The sequence below is a fragment of the Salvelinus alpinus genome, chromosome 2 (assembly GCF_045679555.1).
Source record: "Salvelinus alpinus chromosome 2, SLU_Salpinus.1, whole genome shotgun sequence".
Classification (NCBI taxonomy): Eukaryota; Metazoa; Chordata; class Actinopteri; order Salmoniformes; family Salmonidae; genus Salvelinus; species Salvelinus alpinus.
In genome coordinates, this window is record NC_092087.1 from 45051175 (window position 1) to 45070564 (window position 19390).

General features: G+C 45.6%; 1 protein-coding gene across 1 annotated transcript in view; it reads right to left on the reverse strand.

Annotated features, from left to right (window-relative positions):
* cfap20dc (CFAP20 domain containing) overlaps positions 1-19390 on the reverse strand; it is a 69040-nt gene that overhangs the window by 25877 nt on the left and 23773 nt on the right. The window contains exons 10-13 of the mRNA XM_071381209.1: positions 17993-18109; positions 10569-10972; positions 6171-6656; positions 2375-2632 (exon numbers count right to left, since the gene is read on the reverse strand). Coding sequence (XP_071237310.1) covers positions 2375-2632; positions 6171-6656; positions 10569-10972; positions 17993-18109 — 1265 coding nt within the window. The remainder of the gene's footprint in view (positions 1-2374; positions 2633-6170; positions 6657-10568; positions 10973-17992; positions 18110-19390) is intronic.

Genomic DNA, 19390 nt, shown 5'->3' on the forward strand with positions numbered 1-19390 from the left:
GTACGCTTGCTTCTATTCGCCAGCGGTTTTGGTGGCCTACTCAGGAGCGTGACACGCGCCGTTTCGTGGCTGCTTGTTCGGACTGCGCGCAGACTAAGTCAGGTAACTCTCCTCCTGCCGGTCGTCTCAGACCGCTTCCCATTCCTTCTCGACCATGGTCTCACATCGCCTTAGACTTTATTACCGGTCTGCCTTCGTCTGCGGGGAAGACTGTGATTCTTACGGTTGTCGATAGGTTCTCTAAGGCGGCACATTTCATTCCCCTCGCTAAGCTTCCTTCCGCTAAGGAGACGGCACAAATCATCATTGAGAATGTGTTCAGAATTCATGGCCTCCCGTTAGACGCCGTTTCAGACAGAGGCCCGCAATTCACGTCACAGTTTTGGAGGGAGTTCTGTCGTTTGATTGGTGCTTCCGTCAGTCTCTCTTCCGGGTTTCATCCCCAGTCTAACGGTCAAGCAGAAAGGGCCAATCAGTCGATTGGTCGCATATTACGCAGCCTTTCTTTTCGAAACCCTGCGTCTTGGGCAGAACAGCTCCCCTGGGCAGAATACGCTCACAACTCGCTTCCTTCGTCTGCTACCGGGCTATCTCCGTTTCAGAGTAGTCTTGGGTACCAGCCTCCTCTGTTCTCGTCCCAGCTCGCCGAGTCCAGCGTTCCCTCCGCTCAGGCTTTTGTCCAACGTTGTGAGCGCACCTGGAGGAGGGTCAGGTCTGCACTTTGCCGTTACAGGGCGCAGACTGTGAGAGCCGCCAATAAACGTAGGATTAAGAGTCCTAGGTATTGTCGCGGTCAGAGAGTGTGGCTTTCCACTCGTAACCTTCCCCTTACGACAGCTTCTCGCAAGTTGACTCCGCGGTTCATTGGTCCGTTCCGTGTCTCTCAGGTCGTCAATCCTGTCGCTGTGCGACTGCTTCTTCCGCGACATCTTCGTCGCGTCCACCCTGTCTTCCATGTCTCCTGTGTCAAACCTTTTCTTCGCGCCCCCGTTCGTCTTCCCTCCCCCCCCCCCCGTCCTTGTCGAGGGCGCACCTATTTACAAGGTACGGAAGATCATGGACATGCGTTCTCGGGGACGTGGTCACCAGTACTTAGTGGATTGGGAGGGTTACGGTCCTGAGGAGAGGAGTTGGGTTCCATCTCGGGACGTGCTGGACCGTTCGTTGATTGATGATTTCCTCCGTTGCCGCCAGGGTTCCTCCTCGAGTGCGCCAGGAGGCGCTCGGTGAGTGGGGGGGTACTGTCATGTTTTGTCATTGATTATCATGTCTTGTCCCTGTGCTTCCCTTCTATTCGTTTCCCTCTGCTGGTCTTATTAGGTTCTTTCCCTCTTTCTATCCCTCTCTCTCCCTCCCTCTCTCCCTCTCTCGCTCTCTCTCTCTATCGTTCCGTTCCTGCTCCCAGCTGTTCCTCATTCTCCTAACTACCTCATTTACTCTTTCACACCTGTCCCCTATTTTGCCCTCTGATTAGAGTCCCTATTTCTCCCTCTGTTTTCCGCTTCTGTCCTTGTCGGATCCTTGTTTGATGTTTGCTGTTCTGTGTCCTTGTTCCGCCCTGTCGTGTTTTTGCCTTCTTCAGATGCTGCGTGTGAGCAGGTGTCTATGTCAGCTACGGCCTGTGCCTTCCCGAAGCGACCTGCAGTCTGTGGCCGCGTCTCCAGTCGTTCCTCTCTACTGACGAGAGGATTTCAGTTTTCCTGTTTTGGATTTACCTAAGATAATATCCAGGAGTATCGGTTTTTTGTTTAAGACTGGAATAAAGACTCTGTTTCTATTAAGTCGCTTTTGGGTCCTCATTCACCAGCATAACAGCCTGATCTTTGGATCGAGTTTTCCACAACAAAGGTGAGCAGCTAGCCTGAGAGAGAGAGAGAGAGAGAGAGAGAGAGAGAGAGAGAGAGAGAGAGAGAGAGAGAGAGAGAGAGAGAGAGAGAGAGAGAGAGAGAGAGAGAGAGAGAGAGAGAGAGAGAGAGAGAGAGAGAGAGAGAGAGAGAGAGAGAGAGAGAGAGAGAGAGAGAGAGAGAGAGAGAGAGAGAGAGAGAGAGAGAGAGAGAGAGAGAGAGAGAGAGAGAGAGAGAGAGAGAGAGAGAGAGAGAGAGAGAGAGAGAGAGAGAGAGAGAGAGAGAGAGAGAGAGAGAGAGATTGTTTGAATAAGCCCCATTTGCACCTTAATGTATCACTCAGGAGAGCTGCCTGTAAATAAGGGCTTAAGGACAAGGGAAGGCATAATAGATATCTGGGCCTACTTCATTGCTTCTGCAAATTACAGTATGTGAGTATGAAATGAGCAACACCAACCCCCTACGTCAATGGCAAACGTCCTGAGTAAGACATCTTCATCTATCCCCCATCTTTGGAGTACATGACTCACCATAGGTATGTGTGTCCAGGTGGATGTCTCATCACTGCTGGTGCTGATGCTGACGTTACATTGGTGGATCTGAGAGGCACTGAGACCTGTTGCTCCTCCCCCCTCCTCTTCTTCCTCCTGCTCCCGCCGTAGACTGGCCAGCATATGTAGCTCCTCCTCCTCCTCTTCCTCCTGCATACGCAGGCTGTCCAACAGACGCAAATCACAGCTACTGGACCCAACAGGCTCATGTCTTCTCTCTGCCCCCCCCTCTCCCACCTTCAAACAAACAAAATCAAGATGGATTACACACTGCATTCCAGACATTACAGTAAAGGAATTTGACAGCTTTTTTTAATGGGCTTTGTGGTTTGACCATGGTGTGTATCAAGCACATGCCCCAAATTCCTAGAATCTCAATCATCCTTTTTCATCACATCCACAAATAGCAAGTTCTGTTTCGATCCGTCCAATAAGAAGAAACAGGTCAATGACCTGAGCCCAACCAACCCCTGTGTAAGTGTAACAAAGATAAGAAATCAGTGTGTTTAAAACAGCATGTCTCAGTGTTCCCATCCAGGGCCCAGCCCAGGCTTGGATATCACCCACTGGCCTGTGGCTTAGCTGGCATGACTGGTGTGTGTGTGTGTGTGTGTGTGTGTGTGTGTGTGTGTGTGTGTGTGTGTGTACAGTAACTCGTCCAGCTATCAATTCAGTTGGAGGCTTGGAGCTCTGTGGTAACTGGCTTTGTCCGAAAGGAAGGACTGGGGCAACTCTGGAGGTTGAGAGAGGATCAATGGCTGCTGGCGTGAAAGAGAGCCTCACAGGCCAGTGGGAACCGCAACAATCATCTCTGTCTTCTCTCTCTCTCTCTCTGACAACATTTCAATCAGGACCCTGACTCTACTGTACCATAGGCTAGCTCAGTGGCTACCACACTGACTCAGTACTGGTACCCCCTGTATATAGGGGAAGGGGGATACCTAGTCAGTTGTACAACTGAATGCATTCAACTGAAATGTGTCTTCCGCATTTAACCCAACCCCTGAATCAGAGAGGTGCGGAGGGCTGCCATAATCGACATCCAAGTCTTCGGCGCCCGGGGAACAGTGGGTTAATTGCCTTGCTCAGGGGCAGAACAACAGATTTTTACCATGTCAGCTCTGGGATTCGATCCAGCAACCTTTCAGTTACTGGCCCAACGCTCTAACCATAGCCTTGTTATTGTTATGTAATTTTCTTGTGTTACTTTTTGATTAGATTTTTTCACTTTAGTTTATTTAGTAAATATTTTCTTAACTCTATTCCTTGAACTGCATTGTTGGTTAAGGGCTTGTAAGTAAGGTCTACCCCTGTTGTATTTGGCGCATGTGACAAATCCAATTTGATTTGACTTGATGAGAGGACAGCTCAACAGCCTTCACTTGGCTACCTGCTGGGGACATGGAGCAGGGTGTGTCAGTGGTTGTAAGACTACAGCTTACTGTGCTGTGTTCCACTACAATGAGGTGAGGGTTGAGGGGGGTATCTGAGCCTCATCAGCGACCCAGGCAGCAGGCCTCCTTTGTGGGCTTGGGATCCCTCCACTCCCCTGTCTTTTGTGGACCTCAGGAAGAGTAGCTGCTGTGTCAGCTAGAGCTAATGAGGATCCCTAAAAAATATTTCAAAAAATACAAAATACTGTGCTCTGATCATGGATCCCCTGGTTCCTCTTAGGAGGAGCGGCTGGAAGGGAGTGGGCCCCGGGCACCTCAAGGTGTGACAGCTAGCCCCCCACCTCTCTTCACCCTCTCTCTCACCCTCTCTATTTTAAATCGCAGAATCCTTCTCCTCAGCACAGCATGACTGACAAACCTGCTCTTAGATCACTGCTCTGCTCTGCTCTGTACATCACACACTTTAATGTGAGCAGAGGAGATGAGGGGAGGCGAGGGATGAGCGGAGAGACAGGCAGGCAGGCGGGCGGGTGCGACACGGCGTGTCATCATGCCATCAGAAGCTGAACAGCACGATGCCAAGCCCTTTAACAAGCTTCTCTCTACATTTCCTCACTCACTCTTCTTCTATCTAAGCTTCTCTCTCTCTCTTCTCTTCCTCACTCTCTTCTATCTAAGCCCATCCTGACTGCAACCACTTGAGCATCAGAGAGGAGTCAACCCCGACCATAGAAGAAAGACTGGCACAAAGCAGGCAGCCACATGACTGTCACATCCACTCTTTGTCAAAAGGGACCTTTCCTCTTTCCTGAAAACTCTCTTCAGACTTCTCAGACTTTCCCGGCTGTGTCCCAAACGGCACCATATTCCCTATATAGTGCACTACTTTTGCCCACAGCCCTGGTTAAAAGAATTGCATGTTACAGGGAATAGGGTGCCATTTGGGACACACACAGCATCTTTAATTAAACAGTGGGCTCTCTTCTGTTGTGAGAGGTCAAGGGGAATGACTGTTCTCTCCTACAGTTCCCAGTGATAATTCTACATCTCTCGTTCAAAATGCACTCTGCTCCCTCTTTTCTTCTCACTCCCTCGCTCTTTGTGTATCCCTCCACCCACGCCACTGATTCCCTGTTTTCTATCTATTATTAAGCTTTGGCGATATGTCTGTGGGAGAATGAGGATCAACAAGGGGCACAGACAAACTCACTGTATCTATCTGTATCAAAAGAGAGATTTCTTTTAAGCTGGTCTGAGACAATTCAACAGGCAGACTTGTAACTACATGTTTTCAGAGGGGGAAAATCCAGGAAATTGCAGTGCTTTTCTATTGGTAAAACTACTATACAGTATACTACTGTAAACACAGACCACTGAAGAAAAACAATCACATAGAACTCTAGGTTAAATAAAGTACTATATAGCCTGTATATGTGACTACTAGACTATAACTTGAATGTGATACATCCATGTCCTGTATATGTGACTACTAGGCTATAACTTGAATATGATACATCCATGTCCTGTATATGTGACTACTAAACTATAACTTGAATGTGATACATCCATGTCCTGTATATGTGACTACTAAACTATAACTTGAATGTGATACATCCATGTCCTGTATATGTGACTACTAGACTATAACTTGAATGTGATACATCCATGTCCTGTATATGTGACTACTAGGCTATAACTTGAATGTGATACATCCATGTCCTGCATATGTGACTACTAGACTATAACTTGAATGGGATACATCCATGTCCTGCATATGTGACTACTAGACTATAACTTGAATGGGATACATCCATGTCCTGTATATGTGACTACTAGACTATGACTTGAATGTGATACATCCATGTCCTGTATATGTGACTACTAGGCTATAACTTGAAGTTACTGATGAGGCATCAGTCTGTTGTCTTGGGGGGGAATCACACGGTGGCACATCTGATGTGCTTTGACAACTGTAAATCCCTGCCGGATTGTGGCATCAGGGATGTGGCTGGCTGCTCAATTAGACTCTCAGACAGGTTCTCCCTCCCTCTTTCTCGCTCCCCCCTCATCCTTCTCTCCTAGGGGCTCCCTCCCTCTCATCCCACCCAGGGCCTCCCTTCCACCCAGGGCCTCCATCCCAGAGTGGCAAGAGACAGTCAGGACTGATGGTCACTTGACAGCTGCTCACTTAATTATAACATGAGAAGTATAGGAGGAAATGGAAGATGGCGGAGTTAACAGCAGAACTTTCTCTCTCTTGGTAAATCATGTGTTTCTGTTCTGTCCCACAGGGCGGGTAAGAGCTTCTGACGAAGACAGTGCGATAATAAGGATGTGATTGTGAATACTAAATGCCTGGCTGCAGACAGACAGTCCCTAACCTTGTCTAATGTGGCGTCTCCTCGGGGGATGATCTCTCGCAGAGATCTCCTGCTCAGTGATGTCCTGCTGCTGCTCCTGTCCGGAGTCTGGCTCGCTCCCCCTCCTCTTCCCCCAGGTCCAGACTGGCCCAGACTGCTGTGTCTCTGCCCCTGCCTGGTACTCTGACAGGGTGACCGGCAGCGGGTTGGGACCACCCCAGGCACCTCTAATGTTCTCTTGTATGCTTGGGAGTCAGTGTGGGGAGCCAGCCTGGTTTTACACCCTGCAGGGTCTGTGTGGGTTAGGGTTCGCTCTATGGTAAATGTTCGGTCCGCACCACTGGACCCACTGAACCCACTGGACCCAGGCGGTGGTCTGGGCGGAGTGTCCTCATCTAGGCCTGATGATCCGGGGATACCAGGGGTGGAGCTGGGGGGAACACCAGGAGTACCAGGGCTGGGGGGGACACTGGACCTCTGATAGAGGAACCTAGAGGAGGTCTCTTCCTGGGAGAAATAGAGAGGAACAGTTTAAAAATAGGATTTTTAAAATTTATTTTATTATTAGAATATGAGTAATGGTAGCCAGGCAGGCATATCTAAAAGGACAGAGGAGGCACTGACGCAACACCTTGAAAGAAAAAGACGTCTGCCTCAAGAAGGGAATTATAGCACAACCTGCCACAGATGAATGCAAAAGAATGCGCGTGCCGGCCAGCTAGCTAATAAACTGCTACGGCTGTACTGTACGATTCCATACTGGCGGCTAGCCGTGGGCTGGTATCCCACGTCCCAAATTACTTGCAATTAACTATGGCAGCAGGCTATCTGAAAAGACTCAATATTAGTCTTGCTTAGCTGGCAGAGGCTAAAATGGCTTTAAAGTAGTGTAAAGCGCTAGGCTTTCATCCCGGCTAATGGTCTCGGTAGGTTTGGCTTGAAAGCAGACGGCTCTGGTTCCTGGTTCACTAATGAGGACAACCTGGTGATAGGGCATGTTAAGTTTGACTCCTAGCCCGAACCCCATTGACTCTTCTTCACTCCTCCTCTTCCTCCCTTTTTACCTCTCTCTCATCTTTTTCTTCTGCTGCTTTTCGTTTCATGCTCAGAATCGTATGTCATTGAGTGGGGCACTGATGTCAGTGGTGTGATAGAGGCCTCACGCAGTTTAGAGTCAACACCTCTGGCATGGCCAATTACTAAGCATGATCCAACTGGGACGAGGCATCGAATGTGGACAACTCTGAAAAAAGTATGTCCATATGAATTAATTATCTAGTAATAATCAGGGATACATTTATTTTTTTTATTTTTTTATTTCACCTTTATTTAACCAGGTAGGCTAGTTGAGAACAAGTTCTCATTTACAACTGCGACCAGGCCAAGATAAAGCACAGCAGTTCGACACATACAACAACACAGAGTTGCACATGGAATAAATAAGGAAGAATAATCTGATTTCCCTCATTGGTAACATTGTATTTTATGTCTTTTGCAAGTTACACTTTTAGGCAATCTGTCTTTTGGTTCCGACATACAGTGCCAGTCAAGAGTTTGGACACACATACTAATTCAAGGGTTTTTCTTTATTTGCCAGATGACCTGGCCTCCCCAATCACCCGACCTCAACCCAGTTGAGATGGTTTGGGATGAGTTGGACCACAGAGTGAAGGAAAAGCAGCCAACAAGTGCTCAGCATATGTGGGAACTCCTTCGAGATTGTTGGAATAGCATTCCAGGTGAAGCTGGTTGAGAGAATGCCAAGAGTGAGCAAAGCTGCCATCAAGGCAAAGGGTGGCTATTTTTTTTATTTTTTATTATTATTATTATTATTTTTTTTTTTTTTTATCCCCTTTTCTCCCCAATTTTTCGTGGTATCCAATCGCTAGTAATTACTATCTTGTCTCATCGCTACAACTCCCGTACGGGCTCGGGAGAGACGAAGGTCGAAAGTCATGCGTCCTCCGAAGCACAACCCAACCAAGCCGCACTGCTTCTTAACACAGCGCGCCTCCAACCCGGAAGCCAGCCGCACCAATGTGTCGGAGGAAACACCGTGCACCCGCCCCCCTCGGTTAGCGCGCACTGCGCCCGGCCCGCCACAGGAGTCGCTGGAGCGCGATGAGACAAGGATATCCCTACCGGCCAAAACCTCCCTAACCCGGACGACGCTAAGCCAATTGTGCGTCGAAGGGTGGCTATTTTGAAGAATCTCAAATATATGTTCTTGCCATAATATGGACCTGGTCTTTAACCAAATTGGGCTATCTTCTGTATACCACCCATACCTTGTTACAACACAAATGATTTGCTCAAACACATTAAGAAGAAAATAAATTCCACAAATTAACTTCTAAGAAGGCACACCTGTTAATTTAAATCCATTCCAGGTGACTACCTCATGAATTTGGTTGAAAGAATGCCAATAGTGTGCAAAGCTGTCATCAAGGCAAAGGTTGGCTACTTTGAAGAATCTGAAATATATTTTGATTTGTTTAACACTTTTTTGGTTACTACATGATTCCATATGTGTTATTTCATAGTTTTGATGTCCTCACTATTATTCTACAATGTAGAAAATAGTACAAATAAAGAAAAACCCTTGAATGAGTAGGTGTGTCCAAACGTTTGACTGGTACTGTAGGTTAGGGAGAAGAGGAAGCTATTTTCAGTGTTTAATAACAGTTTTCTTTAAGGCCAACTGGGACTACATGTGGATATGGTAGTAAGTTGTGATGTTGTATATTTGAACCCATGAATTACCTAAAACATGCTGTGTGTCTACTGTCTAGTCTGTGGTTTATTCAAATTAACCTTGGTCTCCCAGAGTAAGATGATTGGCTGAAAACAAGCAAACAGAACAAGATGGGAATTGAAAGAAAAATAGAAAGCTCCAGAGGTTTTACAATGTGTTCTTCTAGACTAGCAGAGCAGCTCACACACACACACACACACACACACACACACACACACACACACACACACACACACACACACACACACACACACACACACACACACACACACACACACACACCCACACACACACACACACACACACACACACACACACACACACACACACACACACACACACACACACACACACACACACACACATCAATCAAAGGGGCCTAATTAACAGTAGCAGAGCATATGTATGTTGAAGATGAAACTGATTTCCCTCAGGACAGTAGAGGAGAGAGAGAGGGACGGATCAACACAACAACTAAATTATCTTTCTCTATCTCACACACAACTGAATTGAGGATGAACAATATATATTCTCAATTCTAATGGAAGTTATCTAGTCTGAGCCAGCTGAGTGATATGTTTCTCACACGACAAACTGAATTATATTTCTCATACAGGACCCATAAAAAAAATAAACTGAATCATGTTTTTTTCTTTCATATAGAAATGGACTGAATGTATAAAATAACTGACCCTCACTGCTTTTTTCTCTCCTTGTGGAATCCATTAGGCCAAGCCAAGAAAAGAACAATGAGCACCTCAAGGACCAGTCATTTATTCTGAATTTGACTATTAATGAAAGTCTTAAATCTGAATAACTATATTCCTTCTTAAATTTAAAACCAGTCAAGACAATTCGTTTTCCTTTGAATACATCTAACGGTAATAGCCTTTGTACTCATTACTTATAAAAATTCTCCTCAGCAGCTCTTTATCAGCAGCTCTTTATTACTGGGTTACATTGCTGTGTAAACACTTTCTTACATTTTATATTTACATTTGAGTCATTTAGCAGACGGTCTTATCCAGAGCGACTTACAATTAGAGCATTCATCTTAAGATAAGTAGGTGAGACAATAACACATCACAATCACTTTGCACTAATGGTCTCAGATATAAGATTTAAGAGTATAGTTAGTTATTATATACACTTAGTTTATGCTTTGGTTACGTTTAAAATCGATCCTTTTATTTGCCCATAGAGTGTCTCATAACTTTTTTTTCTCAGTTTCAAACAATTGCTTTAAGGAAGCAGCTCCTACTGGAGTTGTTGTGTGGCGGTGGTAGGACTGCTTATTCAGGGCATCTGAAGGTCATGGGGGGTCTAAGAGGTTTCTATTGTACAATCGCTGAGAGGTTTCTATTGTTGAGGTTTTTATTGAGGTTTCTATTGAAGCTAAATGTACCAGAGCAACTAAATGTTTTGAAGAAGAAAAACAATGATGTTGAGAGGACTGTGTCATGGGGCACAGGGTCTTGTGTGTGTGTGTGTGTGTGTGTGTGTGTGTGTGTGTGTGTGTGTGTGTGTGTGTGTGTGTGTGTGTGTGTGTGTGTGTGTGTGTGTGTGTGTGTGTGTGTGTGTGTGTGTGTGTGTGTGTGTGTGTGTACTCTTCATCCTCCAGCAAATCTGGAACAGACCCAGTCGTTTGAGACACATAGACATACCTCCTCACTCTCGCTGGCTAGGAAGTCGTCGTCTGGCCTGGCCCCCCTGTGCCCTCCCGTGTCCTGCTGGCCGTAGGTGTCAGCGGCCTGAGCTGCCTCCTCAGTCCAGCAGGTCTCTCCATGTCCCTGGCCCTGGTCTCCAAGTCCTTGTCCCTGGCCTCGCTTGGCTGAGTGGGGCCGAGAAGAGAAGGTGAACACGTCTTCCACTGAGAACTGAGGCTCAGAGACTTCATCCACATCACTCTCCCCTTCACTGTCATCACTGTCCGAGTCCTGCAGGGGTAATGGTGATGGGGGGAGGTCAGGGACAGGGGTCGACTGGCCAGACAGAAGCTCTGGAGAAGATTTGGAGGGCTCCAAACAGGCTCTGTCCTCGTCAACAGGTCTGGGAGACAACAACTTGTCTAAGAGAAGAATAACAACAACAACAACAGCTTTACAGTCAATAAAAACATGAGACTGCTCTGATTGCCTTCTCCAATGGTTCTTGGTGACTCGATTTGCTCGTCCCGTGATCGTTAGCTACAACTGTATCATTGACTCTAAAACTAAAGAGTTCCACCTTACTAACTTCATACAATGAAAACACAATGCCTAACCTCAGGTGAATGGATTGCACAATCCATACGGAGTATTCAATATCAGAGTGCGTAGGCTGCTAATGCACAGCCCAAGCCTCTTGTGTAAGACACTCCTCTTGAGTCAACGCGTAATGGTGATGATGAATCAAGAATAATGACAGAGATCTTATTGCAGTGATCAATGGATCCATCTTCATTTCTTCATCATCAGGAAAACCTCCTGCTGTTCTCTGCCTGCCTGGGTTCATTTTCATATATGCAAATAACTACTGCCTAATCACAGTACGGCAGAATGAAATGAATTCGATTATGCCATGGTTGCCAAAAGCGGGCCTGCGTTCATTTCCACTCCTGCATAGATGTATATATTTTGGTCAGGTCTTTGTTAATAGAGGCATAATGCCTTAATGAGCATTTCAAATATGCATAAGTGGAAGCCGAAGCATTGAAAACGATTGCGAATGTATTTGTCTGTGGTATGCAGGGAGGGACTGGGGGAGAAAAACGCTTCGCCTTGGCAGAGCGGGGCTCACCCGCCAGCACACAAACGACATCATTAGTAGTGTGGGCGCCATTCTGCTGCAGAATCATCGCTCACACACCCATACCTCTGCCCATGGGGTCTGTCTACAGGCCCTGGCATTAGAAAACACCCAGGCAGGAACACACTGCTCCAGAGGCCTGACTGCATGCTGATTAATAGTAGTGTTGGCTTATTGCAGACAGTGACATTGGCTGTATGTGTATGTATGCTGTGAAATGTTCACCAATGGAGTCCAGGCCCACTTAGGAGGTCCAGACTTGGAACACATCATGTTCATTCACTCCAGTGGAGGCTGCTGAGTGGAGGACAGCTCATGATAAGGGCTGGAATGGAGCGAATGGAATAGTATCAAACACATGGGAACCATGTGTCAGATGTTGATACCTTTCCACTTATTCCGCTTCAGCCATTACCACATGCCCGTCCTCCCCAATTAAGGTGTCTCCAAACTCCTGTGATTCACACACTCAAGAGCCCATCCATCCACTATGTTCAAGTGACTCTCATCAGACCAAACTTAACTAAAGAATCCTAATACTTTCAGCTAGCTAGGCTCTACGGCTGCTTCCCAAATTAAACCCTATTCCCTAAATTGGTGGTTGGAGATATCCCTCTAGTGGTGTGGGGGCTGTGCTTTGGCAAAGTGGGTGGGGTTATATTCTATCTGTTTGGCCCTGTCCGGGGGTATCGTCGGACGGGGCCACAATGTCTCCCGACCCCTCCTGTCTCAGCCTCCAGTATTTATGCTGCAATAGTTTGTGTCGGGGGGCTAGGGTCAGTCTGTTAAATCTGGAGTATTTCTCCTGTTTTATCCGGTGTCCTGTGTGAATTTAAGTATGCTCTCTCTAATTCGCTCTCTCTTTTTCACTCTTTCTTTCTCTCTTTCCTTCTTTCTCTCTCTCGGAGGACCTGAACCGTAGGACCATGCCTCAGGACTACCTGGCCTGATGACTCCTTGCTGTCCCCAGTCCACCTGGTCGTGCTGCTGCTCCAGTTTCAACTGTTCTGCCTGCGGCTATGGAACCCTGACCTGTTCACCGGACGTGCTACCTGTCCCAGACCTGCTGTTTTCAACTCTCTAGAGACAGCAGGAGCGGTAGAGATACTCTGAATGATTGGCTATGAAAAGCAAACTGACATTTACTCCTGAGGTGCTGACCTGTTGCACCCTCTACAACCACTGTGATTATTATTATTTTACCCTGCTGGTCATCTATGAACATTTGAACATCTTGGCCATGTTCTGTTATAATCTCCACCTGGCACTGACAGAAGAGGACTGGCCACCACTCATAGCCTGGTTCCTCTCTAGGTTTTTTCCTAGGTTCTGGCCTTTCTAGGGAGTTTTTCCGAGCCACCGTGCTTCTACACCTGCATTGCTTGCTGTTTGGGGTTTTAGGCTGGGTTTCTGTACAGCACTTTGTGACATCAACTGATGTAAGAAGGGCTTTATCAATAAATTTGATTGATATTTAGTGCACTTATTTTGACCAGGGCCCATAGATTTCTGGTTAAAACAAGTAGTGCACTACATTTGGAATATTAATTCAGTGGCCTTCTGGTTAGTGTCCGCCCAGAGATTGGAAGGTTGGGAGTTCGATTCCAGGCCAAGTCACACCAAAGACTGTAAATGGTACCCGATAGTGCCCATGAAGCTCATCACTAATCTATGGACCCTGCAACTAAACACCTCCCAGTACAACTGGATCCTGGACTTCCTGACGGGCCGCCCCAAGGTGGTAAGGGTAGGCAACAACACATCTGCCACGTGGATCCTCAACACCGGGGCCCCTCAGGGGTGCGTTCCTAGTCCCCTCCTGTACTCCCTGTTCACCCACGACTTTGTAGCCAAGCACTGACAATGATGAGACAGCCTATAGGGAGGAGGTCAGAGACCTCCAGGACAACAACCTCTCCCTCAATGTGTGCAAGACAAAGGTGATCGTGGACTACAAGAAAAGGAAGGCCGAACAGGCCCCCATTTACATCAACATGGCTGTAGTGGAGCGGGTCGAGAGTTTCAAATTCCTTGGTGTCCACATAACTAAGAACCTATCATGGTTGAAACACACCAAAACTGTCGTGAAGAGGGCACGACAACATCTATTCCTCAAGAGACTGAAAATACTTGGCATGTGTCCTCAGATCCTCAAAAAGGTGCACCATTGAGAGCATCCTGACCGGATGCATCACCGCCTGGTATGGCAACTGCTCGGCATCCGACCGCAAGGCGCTACAGAGGGTAGGGTGTACGGCACAATACATCACTGGTGCCAAGCTTCCTGCCATCCAGGACCTACAGTTGAAGTCGGAAGTTTACATACACCTTAGCCAAATACATTTAATCAACATTTTTCACAATTCCTGACATTTCGTCCTAGTAAAAATGTTCTGTCTTAGGTCTGTTAGGATCACCACTTTATTTTAAGAATGTGAAATGTCAGAATAATAGCAAAGAGAATGATTCATTTCAGCTTTTATTTCTTTCATCACATTCCCAGTGGGTCAGAAGTTTACATATACTCAATTCGTATTTGGTAGCATTGCTTTTAATAGTTTAACTTGGGTCAAACGTTTCGGGTAGCCTTCCACAAGCTTCCCACAATAAGTTGGGTGAATTTTGGCCCATTCCTCCTGGCAGAGCTGGTGTAACTGAGTCAGGTTTGCAGGCCTCCTTGCTCACACACGCTTTTTCAGTTCTGCCCCAAATTTTCTATAGGATTGGGGTCAGGGCTTTATGATGGCCACTTCAATACCTTGACTTTGTTGTCCTTAAGCCATTTTGCCACAACTTTGGAAGTATGCTTGGGGTCATTGTTCATTTGGAAGACCCATTTGCGACCAAGCTTTAACTTCCTGACTGATGTCTTGAGATGTTGCTTCAATATAATTTTCCTGCCTCATGATGCCATCTATTTTGTGAAGTGCACAAGTCCCTCCTGTAGCAAAGCACCCCCACAACATGATGCTGCCACCCATGTGCTTCACGGTTGGGATGGTGTTCTTCGGCTTGCAAGCGTCCCCCTTTTTCCTCCAAACATAACAATGGTCATTATGGCCAACAGTTCTATTTTTGTTTCATCAGACCAGAGGACATTTCTCAAAAAAATACGATCTTTGTCCCTATGTGCAGTTGCAAACCGTAGTCTGGCTTTTTTTATGGCGGTTTTAGAGCAGTGGCATCTTCCTTGCTGAGCGGCCTTTCAGGTTATGTCGATATAGGACTTGTTTTACTGTGGATAAAGATACTTTTGTACCTGTTTCCTCCAGCATCTTCACAAGGTCCTTTGCTGTTGTTCTGGGATTGATTTGAACTTTTAGCACCAAAGTACGTTCATCTCTAGGAGACAGAACGTGTCTCCTTCCTGAGCGGTATGACGGCTGTGTGGTCCCATGGTGTTTATACTTGCGTACTATTGTTTGTACAGATGAACGTGGTACCTTCAGACGTGGTACCTTCAGGCATACATCCACATGTATGCCTCCAATTGACTCAAATAATGTCAATTAGCCTATCAGAAGCTTCTAAAGCCATGACATCATTTTCTGGAATTTTCCAAGCTGTTTAAAGGCACAGTCAACTTAGTGTATGTAAACTTCTGACCCACTGGAATTGTGATACAGTGAATTATAAGTGGAATAATCTGTCTATAAACAGTTGTTGGAAAGATTACTTGTGTCATGCACAAAGTAGATGTCCTAACCGACTTGCCAAAACTACAGTTTGTTAACAAGAAATTTGTGGAGTGGTTGAAAAACAAGTTTTAATGACTCCAACACAAGTGTATGTAAACTTCCTACTTCAATTTTATATACTAGGCGGTGTCAGCGGAAGGCCCAAAATTGTCATAGACTCCAGTCACCCAAGTCTTAGACTATTCTCTCTGCTTCCGCACAGCAAGCGGTACCGGAGCGCCCCCCCCCCTCCCCTTTTTTACACTGTTGCTACACGTCTGTTTATTATCTATGCATAGTCACTTTACTCCTACCTACATGTTCAAATTACCTCAACTAACCTGTACCCCCCGCACATTGACTCTGTACCGATACCCCCTGTATATGGCCTCGTTATTGTTATGTAATTTTATTGTGTCACTTTTTATTTTATACTCTAATTTATTTAGTAAATATATAACTCTTTTCCTTGAACTGCATTGTTGGTTAAGGGCTTGTAAGTAAGCATTTCACTGTAAGGTCTGTTGTATTCGGCGCATAACATTTTTATGACCTAGAATATGTGGACAACCACACATACCTAGGTGTCTGGTTAGACTGTAAACTCTCCTTCCAGACTCACATTAAGCATCTCCAATACAAAATGAAATCTAGAATCGGCTTCCTATTTCGCGACAAAGCATCCTTCACTCATGCTGCCAAACATACCCTCGTAAAACGGACTATCCTACCGATCCTTGACTTCGGCGATGTCATTTACAAAATAGCCCCCAACACTCTATTCAGCAAACTGGATGTAGTCTATCCCAGTGCCATCCGTTTTATCACCAAAGCCCCATATACTACCCACCACTGCGACCTGTATGCTCTCGTTGGCTGGCCCTCACTACATATCCGTCGCCAAACCCACTGGCTCCAGGTCATCTATAAGTCTTTGCTAGGTAAAGCCCCACCTTATCTAAGCTCACTGGTCACCAAAGTCAACACTTCCTTTGGCTGCCTTTCCTTCCAGTTCTCTGCTGTCAATAACTGGAAGGAATTGCAAAAATCTCTGAAGCTGGAGTCTTATATCTCCCTCTCTAACTTTAAGCATCAACTGTCAGAGCAGCTTACCGATCACTGTACCTGTACACAGCCAATCTGTAAATAGCACACCCCACTACCTCATCACCATATTATTACTTACCCTTCTGCTCTTTTGCACCCCAGTATTTCTACTTGCACATTCATCTTCTGCACATCTATCACTCCAGTATTAATGCTAAATTGTAATTATTTTCGCCTCTAGGGCTTATTTATTGCCTACCTCCCTACTCTTCTACATTTGCACACACTGTACATATATTTTTCTATTTTTATTTTCTCTTGTGTTATTGACTGTACGTTTGTTTATGTGTAACTCTGTGTTGTTGTATTTGTCGCACTGCTTTGCTTTATCTTGGCCAGGTCGCAGTTGTAAATGAGAACTTGTTCTCAACTGGCCTACCTGGTTAAATAAAGGTGAAATAAAAAAATACTTTTTTTAAAATTTGAATTTGATTTGATGCTTCTTTGCTTGGGAGTAAGCCCCTGTGATAGACTATTGTCCTGTCCAAGGGGTGTACTTGTACATCAAGCTGCCTCAGGCTACTGACTCCTGCTCCTATGAGCCATTCTGGCTCGCGCGAGGCTACTTACCATACAGGAAATAGTGTGTCATTTGGGATGCAGCCTAGTAGTTCAGCGGTATGAAGTGTCTATGAACATTCAGCGCACTTTTGTCTCAACACTATAATCACCTTTTCTAATTGTGCTGCTGTGTGGAAGACCCTGAGCCAAACCCACGGGACTTCCCCCTCTGACTCTTATTTAATGTGCCATTACCATTAATGAACGTACTGCGCTTAGACTGAGAGTAAGAGGGGAGGGCTGCAGTGCTGCCTCCTGCCCTGCACAGGGACTGCTCCAGGCTTTTGGAGATGGGAACAGCCCATAAATGTGCTTAAGAGCAAAAAAAGTGTGCATTTAGTGTGGCTGGGGTGGGGGGTTAACAAAAAAAACTCAGACAAGTATTTCATAGCCTTAGCAATAATCCTGCATAAAATGTGTAGAAATGGGTGAGACTTCAGAAGCTGGGTACTATTACTGTAGCTGGAAACTACTGAGGCAAATATACTAATGGCTAAAGTTGGCCCAACTTGCCAATTAATTGAGGTAGATGGAAGTAAATCTTGGTAAGAACCATCCTTGGAAGTGTCATGCCAGATAAGCCATCTGCCACATACTGTAGCTCCAGATTGTGCTCTGGAGTAGGAACTGGATAAAGGGGTTAAAGTGTCTTCACTTCACTCCCAAATCAGAAACAGAAGCACTAGCCGGAGCCCGGCTGTGTCCATTTTAAAATGTGTGTCAGTTTAGAGAAGTGTCTGACCTGCTGTTTGGTCTCCACTCATCTCACTGGGGGTCAAACGTTGTTGGTTCCTGTCTCCATGGTGGCTAAGTTCAGCGTCTATGGGTCCAATTTACAACAGAAAAGAGGACATCTACCCTAAGACCACCACACTGCACACACTTCACACTTAGACACACAATCCAGTTCACACAGACAGGCTCTCTAAAGCTTTCATAATACATACACAGCTCACCTGAGCCAGGCGCCAGTTTCTCCTTCCCTGCACTGTGGACCCGTAGCTTCCTGGACCCCGCCTTGTCTGATGACGCTCTGTCTTTAGGTGGTCGCGGCTGCAGGCTCCCTGGCTTCCCTGTACGTTGCACAACGAGGTTACATTCAAAACACGCGTCACAATAATAGCCTGACAAACACATAATGCAACTTTAGAACCTGAGCAGATAACAGTTTGTTCATGGCTAGTGGAACAGCTTACGGAGTACTGAATAGTATGCCACAGTAAAACCATCTTTCATTCTCAATGAAAGGTATTTCAGAAAACAAGCTCTGTCCAATCCATCAATAGCGAGTGCAGCAGACTAAATAAAGCTAGCTATGCACAACTAAAGCTAGATATTTTAATGATCTTCTTATACACTCCATCACACTTCAAACGTATTGCATTACCAAGTCTAATATAGTTGAATTTAGGTCAGTGAGTGTATAGAGTCAGTGTGCGGCTGAATTACTATCACATAAAGGAGCATGCTAACCAGACATACTTATGTAATATTTCAATTACGCACTCAGATTGAGAAGGGAAACCATAACTATGATGAACGTTGGGGAGTCAATGATTCTGTCATACCATTGTACTAATGAACCAGTGTTTACGGTTAGTTAGCTTGGTGGAAAAGGACAGCTGTTGAAAGTACATTAAATATACCCACTGATTTAACTTCTCTTACGGGAGCAGTAATTCGACAAACTGGGCTGAATAAAGCAAGCTAGGCAAAACTAAGGAGGAAGTTGTTTTTCAGATTTGGCCAAATCACAATTTCCAAGTCATGTCTGTGACTATTGGTCAGTGTGGGAAGCACACTGCGGAATGAATGTATGGTTTCTGTAGTAGTGTGACATGCAAATTATTAATGGCCTATAACAAACTCTCAGTTCATGCTTGAATTTCTCTTACAACGATTTGAGATTTGCTGATGCTAATGAAAACGGTCGACACTACAGTGTGGGATCCACACTGACAGACATCTGGAAGCCCTATCGTCTGAAAACGTCTGAAAACCTACCGTATCAAAAAAATATCTTGATTAATCCCACAGCACCCTCATGTTTACTCTGCCTGTGATATATGGTTGTCTCACCTCGCTACTTTAAGATGATTGCACTGTAAATCGCTCTGGTTAAGAGTGTCTGCTTAACAACGAAAGTATTAAAGATGAACTGAAACATTTTAGTAAGTTAAGGTGATTTCGATAACCAAATGTGATAAAGATGCATGTTCCTACCCTTAAAACTGCTGAAAAACTAATATTTATGTTAAAATGATTGAAAATCATTTGACTACTCGGGCTCCCGAGTGGCGCAGCGGTCTAAGGCATTGCATCTCAGTGCTAGAGGCGTCACCACAGACACCTTG